The 15,001-nt window shown below is 35.5% G+C and overlaps 1 protein-coding gene across 7 annotated transcripts in view; it reads right to left on the bottom strand.

Annotated features, from left to right (window-relative positions):
- RABGAP1L (RAB GTPase activating protein 1 like) overlaps window positions 1-15,001 on the bottom strand; it is a 687,421-nt gene that overhangs the window by 559,037 nt on the left and 113,383 nt on the right. For all 7 annotated transcript variants that reach the window (XM_067728697.1, XM_067728698.1, XM_067728699.1 and 4 more), the window contains one exon: window positions 14,122-14,288. In XM_067728697.1, the coding sequence (XP_067584798.1) occupies window positions 14,122-14,288 (167 nt within the window). The remainder of the gene's footprint in view (window positions 1-14,121; window positions 14,289-15,001) is intronic.

Raw genomic sequence — 15,001 nt, 5'->3', positions numbered from 1 at the left:
ACCATATGACCCAGCAATCCCACTACTGGGCATATACCCAGAGAAAACCATAATTCAAAAAGATACATGCACCCCAATGTTCACTGCAGCACTATTTACATTAGCCAGGTCATGGAAGCAACCTAAATGCCCATTGATAGACGAATGGATAAAGAAGATGTGGTACATATATACAATGGACTATTACTCAGCCATAAAATGGAATGAAATTGGGTCATTTGTAGAGACATGGATGGATCTAGAGACTGTCATACAGAGTGAAGTAAGTCAGAAAGAGAAAAACAAATATCATATATTAATGCATATATGTGGAATCTAGAAAAATGGTACAGATGAACCAGTCTGCAGGGCAGAAATAGAGACACGGATGTAGAGAACAAAGGTATGGACACCAACGTGGGAAAGTGGCGGGGGTGGAGGGGTGGGGGTGGTGGTGGGATTAATTGGGAGATTGGGATTGACATGTGTAAACTAATATGTATAAAATGGATAACTAATGAGAACCTGCTGTATAAAAATAAATAAATAAAATTCTAAAAATAAAAAAAGAAGAATATAGGCATAGATAGAGAAATAATATCTCTAATATCTACCTGTATTGTAATCCATTTAAATTATAAAAATAAAACTACTTTATTCACTGTTTTCAAGAATTACTTTTGAACCATAAACCAAATTTCGGGTGCATTTTCAAATCATTTAGCAAATAATAAAATGTAAAACTGTCTACTACATTAAACATAGAAAAAAAAAGAAGAAGAAGACAGCCGTGGAAAGTTAAATGGTTAGGTTTAAACCAACCAAATTTTTATTGCATTTCTGCTATATTTAAGAAACAAAGACCTCAATCCCTAGAGCAACCATTAAAATAATTATATAAAGAAATATAATAAAAATGAAATACTAACTGTTCAAATAATCCAAAAGATGACAGCAAAGGAGAAATAAAGAAATGTAAAATAAGAAACAAGTAGGAAACAAATAATAAAATAGTAAACTTAAATTTAAACATATCAATATTTATGTTAAATATAAACTGCCTAAACAATTAAAAAACAAAATTCTCAGATTATGTTTAAAAAAAGACAACTATTTTCTGTCTACAAAAAAACCCACTTTAAATGTAGTGACATAGGCAAGTTGAAGGTAAAATGAGCTTAGAAGACATACCACAAAAACACTAATCAAAAGAAAGCTGAAGAGACTATATTAATAAAAGACAAAGCAGACTACCAAACAAGAAAAAAAAAATCACTGCGTATAAAGAAGGACACTGCACCATGTTGAAAGGATCAACTCAACAAGAACACATAAGAATCTTGTAAGTGTATGCACCTAACAACAGGATTTCAAATATATGAAGCAAAAAATTCAAAGAAATGAAAGGAGAGGGACCAATTCATATTTATAATTGGAGACATCAACATTCTTCTCACAGTAACGAAAAGAAGTTTACAAAAATTCAGCAATCTTATAGAAGAACTGAACACCATCAACAGCAGGATCTGATATTTATATACCACTCCACCGAATAACAGCAGAGTACATATTCTTTTCAAATGCAAATGGAACATTCACCAAAACAAACCATTTCCTGGATTATAAAACAAACTTTAAGAAAATTTTTAAACGTGAAATAATATGTTTAGTGACCGTGATACAAGTAAACTGGAAATCAACAACAGAAATACATCTGAAAAATCCCCAAATACTCGGGAATAAAATAACACACTTCTAAATACTCCATGGATCTAAGCCAAAGAGGAAGGCTCAAATTAGAAAATATTTTGAACTGAACAAAAATGAAAATACAATAAATCAAAATTAGTGGGATACATCTAAACAGTGTACATAGGGAGATTTAGAGCTATAAATGCTTGCAAGTATTTCAAGTGAGACATCCAAAAATCAATAACCTAAACTTCCACCTTAAGAAACTAGGAAAAGAAGCACAAAATAATCTAAAACTAGCAGAAGTGAGAAAATAAAGATAATAGCACAAATCAATAAAACCGGGGACAGAAAAAATTAAAAATCAATGAAACCAAAACGTAGTTCTTTACAAAGACCAATGAATTGATAAACCTCTAGCTAAATTCCCAAAGCAAAAAAGAAAGAAGATACAAATTACCAATACCAGGAACAAAAGAGTGGATATCACTACAGACCCCATGACATCAAATGGATAATAAATAAATACTGCAAATGGCCCTATGCATATTAATTGGACAACTTAGAAAAAATGCACCAAGTTTAAGGTGTACAGCATAATGACCTGATACACTATATCAATATATATTGCAAAATAACTACCACAGTAACATCCTTCAACTCACATAGTTACTCTTGGTAACTTACTGATTATACTTTTTTATTTTTCAATTGAAGTATAGTTGATTTACAATGTTTCAGGTATACAGCAAAGTGATTCAGTTTTATATGCGTGTGTGTGTGTGTGTGTATATATATTCTTTTCCAGATTTCTTTCCATTATACGTTATTACAAGATATTGAATATAGTTCCCTGTGCTATACAGTAGGTCCTTGTTTTTATCTAATTTATACAGTAGTGTGTATCTGCTAATCCCAAATTCCCAATTTATCCATCCCAACTGATTATACTTTGATTTAAATAGGTTCAAATCAACATGCATCTTCAAAAGGGAATTTTCCTCTTATGCTTTTTAACTCTAATAACTGATAAAAGACTTTGCCTCCAACTGAAAGGAATGTTAAGGCACCTGAAAGCAAAGAAGAGATTTGAGAGGAGGATAAAAAAAAAAGTTATTTTAACATTAAACCTATATTTAGCCCAGAGCCCATAAAAAGCCTAAATGAGGCCTGTGCTAGGAAAAAGATCTAAGAAAGGGCAGCTACTTCTACTTCCAGCCTGGCTCATGCTCTCCTAGAGAGGAAAGAAGAGGTGGCTCACTTTCCGCTATTAAGGGCCAAGCCACAGGAGCTTCTGAGAGCAGATAAGACTGTGATGACCTTTTGTCATTCCCTAAAACCTACCCTTTTCTTCAGACAAGGCTCCTCCCTCTAAACTATCTCTTGACTGAAAACACAAAACAGGATGATAGGCTTTGGAGAACAGACTTGTCAAGAGAGGAGCTTTTCCTCCCCCTTAACACTTGACCTCCAGTCTTACTTTAGGTCTCTTGGACATTACAACTCTGCCTCTCATTTCTCTATAACTTCCCCTTGTAGGGGAGCAAAACTTGCCACCCCAAAATGTCTCTTTGGCATGCAAATTATTTAGAGATGGAACAAATCAAGGCCAAAAAGACTCAGGAAAAATCTTTGACCTTCCCCCTAACTGCCTAAATTTAGATAGAGGGCCTGTTCCTGGAATAGAGCTGCAGTAAGAGATGTCTGCAAAGGATATGGGCTAGGTGTGATGGGGGAAACTCAGCAGGGCCTAGAGATCACAGTCCATTCTGTGTCCCATTGTCTCTGCATGGCCCAGCAAACATCTATTTACCAAATATTTTCTTTTCCATCTCCATGTGAACTGCCTTTTTTCCCTCTGAAGTTCCAAAACACTACCCCCAACATCCTCTTTTGTCTTCAACTGAAGATGGTATTGAAGTAAGAGCTTCAGCCATTTTGGAGAATTACTCAGTTTTCCTGGGTCTCTACCATGTATACATGTTACTAAACTTTTGTTTGATTTTCTCCTGTTAATCTATCTCATGTCAATGTAATTCTTAGGCCAGCCAGAAGAACCTAAAAGAGTAGAGGAAAATTTCTTCCACCCTAACACCCTTCTCGCCTGTTTCATGAGACTTCTCTTTTCTGAAGGTAAATTTTATTCCTAGCAGATGCAAAAAAAAAAAAACCCAAAAAACAGGTAAAGTACTTGGAACAGTGCTCAGCACATAGTAAGTGCTATGGAAGTGTTACTTCTGGTACTGTTTTGTGCTGTTAAATGATATAACACTTTGAGGCATGAGATAGTCTAACCTGTGGTACAATACGAAGAATAACTAAGAAGCAAAAGTGGCTTCCACATCCTATTCTAGTGCTCTTCTAGAAATCTTTCTGGGCAAATAATTATGTTAATAACAATAAGGATAGCAAGCATTCAATCCTGGCAACAACCCAAGCTCATCCCTTGAAAGGTCTTTTTTTTTTTCCTTGAAAGGTCTTTTTTTCCCAGATCTTCATTTGGTTAAGTCCCCTCTTGTCACTCAGACCTTAGACATTTAAATATCACTTTCTTACAGAGGCCTTCCTTGACCACCCAATATCCACCAAGTCATCATAGCACTCTGTTACTATCTGCTATCTTGCCATTTGTTTGCCTGCCCGTCTGTCCCCTCCATGTATCCTCCATACATACAATGTAAGCTTCATGAAGCAGGGACTTCATCTGCAGCATTTACCACTATATCCCCAACATCTACAATAGTAATCTGTCAGAGCAGGCACTTAATAAATGTTGATTTAATTAATAAGTAAATGAGCAAACAACGCTACATGGTAGGTATTATGTTTACCTCCATTTTACATATGAAGAAGCTGAAGCTCATGGACACAACTACCAAATGACAGAATGGGGAACTAGCCACATGCCTACTATCAGAATCAAATCATTAATATTTGGGGTTACCCTTTTGTGTCACTTTACAGTCTACAAAGTGATAGCACAGACAGTATCTTACATGCTAAAATATACTGCAGGGGAGCAGAATTTGTCACCCCAAAATATGCCACATTAGCATGAAACCAAGCAGGACCCCGTGGGGCCCTCTAGGGCAGGGGTCTCCAATCCCCGTACTAGTCCACAGCCTGTCAGGAGCCGGGCCGCACAGCAGAAGGTGAGCAATGGGTGAGTGAGCGAAGCTCCCTCTGCCGCTACCCATCACTCCCCATCGTTTTCATTGCCACCTGAACCATCCCCCCACCCCCACCCCAGTCCGGGGAAAAACTGTCTTCCACGAAACCAGTCCTGGGTGACAAAAAGGTTGGGGACCGCTGCTCCAGGGTACAAATCCTTTCCGTGTTCCCCATTTCTTGTTTGTAGGAAATAAGCTTCATTCAGCCTCCCAGATCTTCCCGGAGTACCAAAGGGAAGACTCAAACAGTTACTAATTAGGGAAGCGTGGGAATGCAGAAACAAATGAGGAACAGTCAAGAAACAACAGTGCAGCATGGGACAGAGACGTGGTTCCTCCTCAAGGAATATACATTAACAACATATCTTTGAGTTCTTCAGCAGGAACTATGGCCCCCCACCCAGGTAGAGCACCAGATTCCTGGAACACCACCCTGTTACCTCACCACCAACCAATCAGAAGAAAGTCTGGACACAGTGGAAGATAATACAGACTCTGATCCCCTCCCCAAATGATTAAATGTGATTAACTTCCCCTTTCTCCATTTAAAAAACTTTCATGGTCAAGCAGAATCTTAGGAGTTGGTTCTTGGACATGAGTCTGCCTTCTCCCCAGGTTGCCGGCCTCCTGAATAAAGCAACCTTTCCTTTCTAAACGAGTATTGGCTTTCGAGCGAGTATTGGCTTTCGAGCTTGGCTTTCGAGCCGGCGGGCAGCCAAACATGAGTTCAGTGACAAGCATAAGGATTACTATTTTGAGCTAAAGACAATCAAAACCTAGCAGATTCAGGAAAGCTCTTTTACCTCTCTCTCACTTGCCTAAATTTACAGAGCAAAGGAAGAGAGCTATTACCAGAGATAGCTTCTTACCTAAGAAACTTACCTGTACAGCAGGGCAACCTTTGTTTTCCAAACATCTCCTCTCGCTTCCTGTGAATGGCCTTCCTCTCCTTTGTATCCATAGATCCCTCCCCTTTCTTTGGCTCAGGATGGTATGTAAGTTTCAATTACCAGCAACCTTTTGTGTCTTCATATCTTTATGGTGCTCCCATATGTACATAATTAAATTTTCCTCCTATTAATCTGTCTTATATTTATTTAAATATTAGACAAGCCAAAGAATCTAAAAGGGAAGAAGGGAAATTTTTTCCACCCCTACAATATTCCCTCTCTGCTGTGATCACAGAAAATGACTCACATATACCCTCAAAGGAACTCCTTTTAACCATAACTTTGTGTCATTCTACTACTATTGTCCCTCCTTTTTCTAAACCCCACAGCATTCTGTACATTATTTTCACCTAGTATTTATCATAGCCCTCCTAGTAAAATGGTAATTTTTATATATTTCCTTATTAATAGGAGGTGACACAAAGTTCCTTTGGGGATAAGGTTGTATTTTAAATATCTTATCTTTGCTGTGCCACTACAATAGATATTATAAATTAACTTTGAATTAACTTGACTACAACAGTCATGGAATTATTTGTGCTAAAAACTTTTTATAATTCACTAATTCAAATGGCATAGAATTTTAGACATGAAAAAAAATTCAGGAATACTATTAACCCACATACACTATGTATCTACACTGGAATAGGTGAGTCTTTCTCAATCAAATGTAAATTTCACTATGTCTTTTTAGGTCAGATGCTCCAATAACTAAACATAACTTAATTTGTTATTATTATTAGAGTTTAAAAATCTCCATAATAAGCAGCAACACATTTTTTTCAGAAAATTTGTTCATCATGATAATCAGATATGCTAATAGAAATTATTTAAATTATTTAAACCCTACTAATTCTACAACATGTGCTTTGTATCTGAAGAAATGTCAATCTACACTAAAACATGTTGTGCTGGCCTCAAAATGTTCTGGATTTCCTAAACTAATCTAATGTAAACAACATTTCTTAAGAGTATCTTTAAAATGAATATTATATAAGCATTTCTTTTTTCATAACACTGTTTTTTCTCTATAATTGCCTCAAATTGTTCTTTGTAGTTTATCACACATCCCCAAATTAAGCAAGAATTCAAGAACCACCCCCTACATGTTTTCAATGCTGCTGACTCGGCTGACCCCCTTGACAAATGAACTCTATTTTACACTAACTTCATCTAAGCAGCTAAATCTGCTCCTATTTTTCTTGAAACTCTATAGTATTCATAAATGCCTAATTTATAAAATAAAAGATCACTGAGTTCAATGAAGTTAAGTGCTGCATTTTCCAAGCTCCCATCTCCATATGCTTCTACTCTTTTATGCCTAACATAACTGCTGTCATCAATTTTTACTACATTTTGGCACAAGCAAAAAGTAGAAAATACTTTTATGAAGAACAACACAGCTAAAAATGTTGCACACCATTACTGTGAACAAAAGCAGGTACCTCTGTCCATAGAAAATAATTTCATTTCAAAATTTCAAACAAGTAGTATTTTAAGAGTAACACCATAGTCTTAAGTACAAGAATATTATCTGGACCTAAAGTAAGTATATCTGACTATGAAATAAGCAAAATTTCATTATTAAATATCAATTAGGTTGCTACTTCCCCATCATACCCAAGTAGCTCTTCCTTGTCATATTTTTCTCCAGGTGATAAGCCTTTTGTTTTATTTATTAAATCTTCAACACACTAAAAGTCTTTAGATAACGAGGATCATTTATTCCTCACTAATAGGCCACTTGGTAATGTGGCCTTGGTAATGTAGTAACGTGTAATTTCTTAAACTCCACAAATGAAAGACAAGGGAAAGGAAAGCTAATACTTAATGAAAGGATCCCAAGTCACTGTGCTTGCCATCTTGCTTTTCTTAACAACTGCATATTACTTTTTAAATGCATTGCAAAAGAGTTTATGTACATAAGGATTCTCTCCTTTCTGGCTTACAATTTCAAATCTTTAAATACTAATTTTTCACAATAAATCCTTTTCAATCAACTAATAACTCCTCAAGTTTTCAATGAAGGCCTATAATAACTGACCTATTCTCATTTCAGTACCCAGAATGAAATACTGCTTTATTCAATTTTATTTCCTTTGATGTAGTCTCATTGTAAGATACACCCTATAGTACAATACAAAGCAAATCTGAAAGTAAGCGGTAACACCTAAATGTCTTATCGTTCTTTAGGCAAAATACAACCAGAAGAATATAAAATTATTCTATGATTTTAAAAATTATAAAACAAAACAAAAACACTACTACAAAGGTTATAACTTTCCTATCAAAGAATCCTGCCAATAAACATCTTATGATGGGACTCACAGCATTTATTTTCAGTAATAGGAAAAGGAAGAAATAATAATTCATCAAATTACTTCTTAGGCAATTTATTAGTGTAGCAACAGGTGATGTCACTATAGTTTAAAGTTATGAGTATCTTCAATATGAATTCATTTTGGGGTACTTCAAAACTGTCATTTTAAAAATCACTTTGAAATGACAGAATAATAATAAGCACATAAAATTTGAAGGAGCAGAACCTTCCAAAATTCTAATTTTGCTTTCAGCTGTTTTGAAAGTCCTCCCATGAATTAATAAATTTTTTTAAAAAAGAAAATATCAAGTGATGCATAATTTCTTTTTTATTGAGATATAACTGACATATAACATTGTATAATGTTAAAGTAACACGTGTAAAGTATACAACGTGTTGATACATTTATATACTGCAATACGATTACCACTGTAGCATTAGCTAACACCTCTATCATGTCACGTCATTATCATTTCTTTTTTGTGGTGAGAACAATTATGATCTAGTCTATTAGCAACTTTAAAATTTATAATACAGTACCGTCATTCCTTGGTATCTATGGAAAGATTGGATTCAGGACTCCTCCATGGACACAAAAATCTATGGATGCTTGTGTCCCTTATATAAAATGACATAGTACAGTTGGCCCTATGTATCTGCAGGTTCTGCATCCACAGATTCAACCAACCAGGAACTGATCCATGGACTGATCCACAGACTGATTAATGGTTGACTGAATCAACCCTTGAGAAACCCGTGGAAAAAGGGCACACTAGACTGCTGACTACAATCACTAAGCTGTGCATTAGACCTCCAGAACTTTTTTATCTACTAGTTGCCAGTTTGTACATACTTTCTTAACTATACTATTTCTGAAGAAAGAAATTAGTTCACTTTCAAAATATCTGCTATGCCATTCCTCTAAATGTTGGCAACAAAAGGTTTTCAGCACTTGACTCCATATTTTGATGGGTATTCATTCAGCCAAATCACTAGCAGAGGGTTTGACTTCCAAACCCAGGAAAAATAGAAGGAGAGACTGAATTTTCTAAAATTCTAACTTTGTATATAAAAGTTGTATATAAAATAAAGTGTACCCTAATACTTTGGATTTGTACCCAGCTTCTCTTTTGTTCCCAGTTGCAGAGGTGAATTATGACATTTTGTCTCCCATTCAAGCCTCAATCAACTGCAGTCTAACTTCCGCCCCACTACTCCTCTGAAATTGTCCAAGTTTTACAGTCTAAGATCTTTGTCTCTTATTTACCAATCAAATCCTTAGCTAACCTTCCTGAAGTACCTGATGCTTAAGGCATTCTCTCCTGCAGGAAACAATTTCCTCCCTCGCCATTCCTGGCCTCGTGCTCTTGTGATTTCACCCCTAGATCTGCGCTTATCCTTCTACATTCACTTGGCTCAATCCTCTTCCTATACCAATCTTCAATGTCTCCCCACTCAACACTTGGCCACCTACTCCTAGTCACAATTTTCAAGCTTTAACCACTTTTAAAATCTTTATTTCCCAAGCTTAGGATACAAATATCTAACTGCTTACTAAACCTAAAAGTTCCACAGAAATGTGAAATTCAGCATAACTGAAACTCCGCTAGCTTTCCTCATGAGTCTCGAAGCATTTCTCCTTGAAAGTCTATTTCTGTAACAGGGAAAAGCTAAATGGGACTCCAGGTTCGATCGGTTTCTTTGACTTTAACCTTTGCTTTTTGTTGCTTTTGTTATTATAATCATACATAATGGCCTGCCTCAGGGAACCCTGCCCCTCTGCCTGAATGTTAAACTAAAGTGCCTCTGTTCAGTTCAAAGGGAGACAACCTCACCCCACCCACCTGTGGATGTCTCAAGAAAGAAGAAGAAATTAACACATCCCCTCATGGAGGCTGGCCATTCCACAGGGTATTTGCAAAACTTATGGCCTTTTGACTTTACTTACTCATCTCCTCCCCCTCTCTGTGCTATAAAAGAAGCTGGCATCCAAACCCCGATAAGATGGTTTATCAGAGACACTAGCCTGGCATCTTCTCCATCTGCCGGCTTTCTGAATAAAGTCGTATTCCTTGCCTCAACACCTCGTCCCCGATTCACTGCAGCGAGCGGAGAAAGCTTGGACTCTGTAACACCTCAATCAAAAGGATCAACAACCACCCAGTCACCTGAAAGTAATCCTAGACCCCTTGTTTTCCCTCAACCTTACGTCACATCAAACACCAGATCTTGATTCTTACTTCCCTAAGGCCTCTCAAATTCATCTTTTCTACTATCCCCACTGCCATGGCCTTTCTTCACGCCATCATTTCTCATCTTGGCCACAATAGCCTTCTTACTTCATATTTATTTGCCTCCAATAGCAATATATCTTTTCCACTACGGTCAGAGTGACCTTTCCCAATTATAAATATAGTGTCATTCACAGTTTAAAATTCTCCCAACCTGAGGATAAAGGACTAAGCATGGTAATGACCTACCTATTCGGAATAATTACCCACCATGCCCACTGATGCTTCGGCAATATCTAATTTCCTACAGATCTTGAACGTATCATGTTACATCAGAGTTCTATGACCTGACTCTCAACTCTTGTCTCTGACTAAAATGCCCTCCTCTGCCTTACCACACTCCAAAATCCTGACCTTACTACCAGAGTTAGTTATTCATTTATTGGTTCATTTATTCATTCATTTATTTTAGGCTTAAGAAACAAAGGATTCTGCCCAAAAAGAATAGAAACTAGATAGAAGACAAACAAGTATTAATTAACATTAATAAAAACAATAATAGCTAACATTTACTGAACATGTACCCGGTGACAAGCACTGTCCTAAAGGGCCTTACATGAATTCATATTTATTCATCATGACAACTGTGATACTGTGATATAATAAGAAATATATATTTTGGTATTCATCCTGGCTCCTGAAACAGTGCCATAGCAATAAAGGTGAAAGAAACATCTTTTGTTGTAGTATTTGGTTTTTATCCCATTTCTGAAATAGTTCCAGAGCAATAAAGGTAAAAGGAGCATCTTTTGTTATTCCTAATGAGTTTCTTTCAACCACACTTGAATTTTGTTAGAGGTGACTTTTGGAAAGCCCCTGAGGGTATGGGGGGGGCCGGTGGGGGGGGAGATGGATGCTAAAGGAATCAATCACATGATAGAAGGCTGGAACTTTCAGCCCCACTCCCCCAACCTCCAGGGAAGGGAAAGGAGCTGGTACTTGAGTTAATCACTAATAGCCAGTGATTTACTCAATTGTGCCTACAGAATGAAGCATCCATAAAAAACCCTAACTTAGGTGTTCAGAGAACTTCTGGGTTGGCGAACACATGGAGGTACTGATAGGGTGGCGAGCCTGTAAAGGGCATGGAAACTCCATACACCTTCCCCCATACCTTGCCCTGTGCATCTCTTCTAGCTGGCTGTTGTAGAGCTGTATCCTTTTATAATAAACTGGTAATCTACTAAGTAAACTGTTTTCCTGAGTCTGTGAGTCATTCTAGCAAATTATCAAACCTGAGGAGGAAGCTGTGGGAACCTCCAAGTTATAGCTGGTTGGTCAGAAACACAGGTGACAACCTGGACCTGTAACTGGTGTCTGAAGTAAGGAGGAGGGGCACAGTCTTGTGGAACTGAGCCCTTAACCTGTGGGGTCTGTGCCTACTCCAGGTCATAATTGTATTGTGGGCCATCCAATTGGTGTCCAATTGGAGAATTAATTGCTATAGGAAAAACACTCACCCATCTGGTGTCAGAAATGAAGTGGTATGAATAGTAGTAAAGGAAACAGAGTTTTCTTTTAACAACTCTGAGAAGTTAGAGGGAAAGTTATAACCTTAAAAATTAAAAGATATTAAGAAAAAATGTTTTTAAAAAATCAGTGATATAATCTTCATATGAAGAAACTAGAAAAACAAGTTAAATCCAAAGCAGAAAAAAAAAAGGAAATAAAAAAGAAAGCAAAAGGAATCAAACAGAAGATAAAACAGAAAACAATAGGGAAATCAATGAACCCAAAAACCCAAAATCTGTTTCTCTGGGGGGGAATAAAATCAGTAAAATTAATAGACCTCTAGCTAGGCTGATAAAACAAAAAACAAGAGAGAATATATAAATTACCAATATCAGAAATAAAAGCAGATCCTACAGATCCTAAAAACATTAAAAATAAAAAGGTAATATTTTAAGCAATAAATTAAATATCCTTGATTAAACTGAAGATTCCTTGAAAGACACAAATCACCAAAAATGACTCAAGAAGAAATAAAAATAATAATAAACAGACTAACACAATATCTACTAAAGAGATTAAATTATACCACTAAAGTTAGAAACCATGTTCTTATCTGATTCTTATTCATTTAAATCAGTCTCACATTTATTGGAGCTGAATATTACAAGTGAATCTAATTTAATCTTTTTATTTCACATGAAATGGCCTCAAAAAGTATTTTTAATGTTTTAGTACTAAGAAATTCTTAACTCATGGTACTTACCACTCAGTCACTCAACATCAGTAGTTTTAAAAATATGAAAATAACATTTAATAATAAAAATCCACTCTAATATATATATTCTTGAAATTTATATAAATATATAAATTCCAGTACTCTTGTTTATCTTGCCATATATATATTATATATATATATATAAAAATCTTGCCATATATATATTATATATATATATTATATATATATATATATAATATATATATGAAGCTAATTTTGGGGGGCAGGGCGGGAGGGGGGAAGCTAACTTTTTATCAAGTCTCAAGGAAGAAAAATTCACAGCATAATAATTTATTAACTGTCACTAGAATGATAACAACCACTTTGTATACAGCTCCTTTATTCACTCTTATGCAACTCTGAATAATCCTTTGGCTCAAAATGACAAACGAATTCTTTGACAGTCATTAACAATTAAGCTACAAAAAAAAAAAAAAGAAAAGAAAAGAAAGAAAGAAGGAAGGGAGAAAAATATCTCAGAATAAAACATGAAAATATGCTCAGTACACTAAAATTTTAAATATTGTTCATATTATATTCATCAAAATATGCTACAAAAACTGAAAGAAAAAAACAGTCTACACAGTAATAAAAGCTGTGTCAAACCACAGCTCTAATAATTTTATGCAAGATGAAAACCACAACAATTTCAAAGCATCTAATATATGAAGCCTAACTGAGCAATGACAAGTTTTTTTTAATATGAAAATGGTTAAGTGGCTTCTATATTTGTTCACTGAACTGATGCTTGCTTTTACCACATTACATTTTGCATATTATAGTATATGAAGCAACAAGCATTTTTTAAACTTGGGAGAGAGGGAGCACTAAACAGGATGAAAAGGATTTACAACACTCAAATAGAATATTTTACTCTGATTTCATAAAATGGACACTACTAGAATTCAAATTATTTTTCACTGTTACCGTCTTCCTTCATTACATAACAAAAAGTATGTTTTACCTATTAATACTGCCTAATTTAAGAACTTCACAGAAACCCTAATTTTGTTCATTTAATATTAAAATAATTTTATAACCTTACTAATAAGTCAAACAACACCTTCACATAATATTATATAGGTAGAAATAACTATAACAATTAGTCATGTATTACTTCATAATGTTTTTACTATTATTTATAAAGATATGATGTTTCTGTGCCCTTTCTTTTTGGTTTTATGTAATTGTATATAAAAGGAAGAAAAGTTGTTTTAGATATAGATTCGTTATTTCTATTAAGTATGTTGATACTTTACAGGTACACATTACACACATTTCTAAAACAAATGTCTACATAATTATTACTAGTTGTTTTTTTTCAACTGACATTACCTACATATGGATTTTTCAAATACTCTGTTAGCTGACTCTAAATATTTGATTATCTGAGGAATTCTATTGCTTTTTATTGTTATTTAAGAAATTATGTTGGCATTAAAGAAAAAATGGTGGAAAAAATGTATTATGTGAGAAGAAATTAAGGTCTTACCTGTTTCAACCTCATGAAGAAAGTCTCAGTGAAAGTCTTTCTGCTGAAATACCAAAATCGCTCGTTTGCAGGGTACACGCGTACTACTGTCTCCAGGAGAAAGCGGACAGGCTCCACCACCTCCGTGACTACCATATCCACCGCCACGGTCATGTACACTCGTTTATCTGCAGTAGAAATTTTCTGTGTTTTATGCCAGCTTTATTATTACTTATTTAAGAAAACAAAGTTAAAGGATTAAGGTTCTTTTTTTTTTTTTTTTTGCGGTATGTGGGCCTCTCACTGTAGTGGCCTCTCCCGTTGCAGAGCACAGGCTCCGGACGCGCAGGCTCCGCGGCCATGGCTCACGGGTCTAGCCGCTCCACGGCATGTGGGATCTTCCCAGACCAGGACACGAACCCGTGTCCCCTGCATCGGCAGGCAGACTCTCAACCACTGCGCCACCAGGGAAGCCTGGATTAAGGTTCTTTATACTCCTGTTACCTGCTATGTTTAATTTTAAATGTTTTATTGTCACTTAGATTAAATAGGTAACCAAGTTTCCCAAGTATGTTTCTCAACACTCCTGATCCCACCTTAATCAAATGTCCAAATCTCCTCTGACAACTTTAATTTCTCCTTCTCAAAATCAGGCCCTTAATATAAAAAAATAAATAAAATAGAAATTTCAGAATGTCTTTTACACTATCTTTCAGGTTTAAAAAAAAACCTGGAAAATCACAAAGATCTGCCCTTTCATTTTATGAAAAGAGATACTAGAAATTATTAGGTCTGTTTGATGAGTTGCATGGGAAGGACTGTCAAATCAGAAGAGATGCTCAACCTTCATTATGTTAAATTTGTTTGGGAAAATGTTATTAATATTTCAATGTTGTATGCT

This window comes from Pseudorca crassidens, chromosome 2 (genome assembly GCF_039906515.1).
Source record: "Pseudorca crassidens isolate mPseCra1 chromosome 2, mPseCra1.hap1, whole genome shotgun sequence".
In the NCBI taxonomy this organism is placed as follows: Eukaryota; Metazoa; Chordata; class Mammalia; order Artiodactyla; family Delphinidae; genus Pseudorca; species Pseudorca crassidens.
Note: the sequence above shows the minus strand (reverse complement) of the source record. Positions and strands in the feature narration are given on the sequence as shown.